The sequence below is a fragment of the Fonticula alba genome, assembly GCF_000388065.1.
Source record: "Fonticula alba strain ATCC 38817 unplaced genomic scaffold supercont2.3, whole genome shotgun sequence".
In the NCBI taxonomy this organism is placed as follows: Eukaryota; order Rotosphaerida; family Fonticulaceae; genus Fonticula; species Fonticula alba.
In genome coordinates, this window is record NW_009242973.1 from 377,217 (window position 1) to 378,208 (window position 992).

A 992-nucleotide genomic window follows, 5' to 3' on the forward strand; every position below is an offset into this window, starting at 1 on the left:
GACGTCCTTGATGGTGAAGGAAACGACCCGGAGGCTGTGTGGGGGGGGGGGGGGGAGGGGGAGGGGGAGGTTAATCCATGCGCGCGTGTGCATGTATGCATGCATGTACATGTGCATGTGTGTGTGTGTGCATCCACACGAGTGGAGGGCGCGTCTGCAAGCCGCCCACGTACCCCATCTCCTCGAGGTCCTGCGCGGCGACCCGGGACACCTCGGAGGCGAAGCTCTCACGGTTCTGGAAAACCTCCTCCACAGAAAGGGTACTGGGAAGGAACAAAAACCAAGGGGACAGTCAGCGATGGGAGGAGAGACGGGGAGGGAGGAAGGGCAGCACCCAGGGGCAGGCGCATGTGACGTACCCGACGATGGCGCGCTGGTGGCCCTCCAGCGTGTGGTCGGCCGCGGTGCCGATTTCGCGCAGGGTCTTGCCGAGGAAGTTCCGGGCCGCGAGCTTCAGCGACTCGGGCTTGCTGTGAGAGTGGGTCAGCAAAGGGGGAAAGGGCCAACAACAGGGAGGATCAGGGGGGGGGGGGGAGAGCGATGGGAAAAGAGAGACGCAGGTGAAGGCACGCAGTGCAGGCCACACCGGCGGCCGCGAAGAAGGACGCACCTGTCGATCTTGACCTGGGCAATGGAGTTCACCGAAATCGGCACACCCTGCTTGGTGTACACCAGGGGCGAGGTGATCTCCAAAGTCATGAGGCGCAGGTCCAGGAGGCTGATCTGCGGGCCGGACCGCGAGGGGCCAGAGACAGGGGGACGGGGGTCAGAAAGAGCAGCCTCTGGGGCGGGGGCGGGGGCGGGGGGCGGGGGTGGGGCACCACCGCGCGCGAGCGGGGAGCGGCAACCGCCGCAGCAAGGCGGGGCGCGACGCACCTCCTGGATGCAGGGCCACACAAAGCAGTAGCCTCCATGGATGATTTTCGGCTCGGACAGGCCGAGACCGGTCTTAACGATGGCCTTGTTCGGGCCGCAAGTCTTGAACCCCATGC

The 992-nt window shown here is 65.7% G+C and overlaps 1 protein-coding gene across 1 annotated transcript in view; it reads right to left on the reverse strand.

Annotated features, from left to right (window-relative positions):
- The window catches only part of H696_01897 (flotillin), a gene marked incomplete at both ends in the record, with an annotated part of 1,121 nt that extends 131 nt beyond the window's left edge, over positions 1 to 990 (reverse strand). The window contains 4 exons of the mRNA XM_009495798.1: positions 174 to 263; positions 360 to 470; positions 611 to 723; positions 877 to 990. Of these exons, the coding sequence (XP_009494073.1) occupies positions 174 to 263; positions 360 to 470; positions 611 to 723; positions 877 to 990 (428 nt within the window). The remainder of the gene's footprint in view (positions 1 to 173; positions 264 to 359; positions 471 to 610; positions 724 to 876) is intronic.
- Positions 991 to 992: the final 2 nt, after the last annotated feature.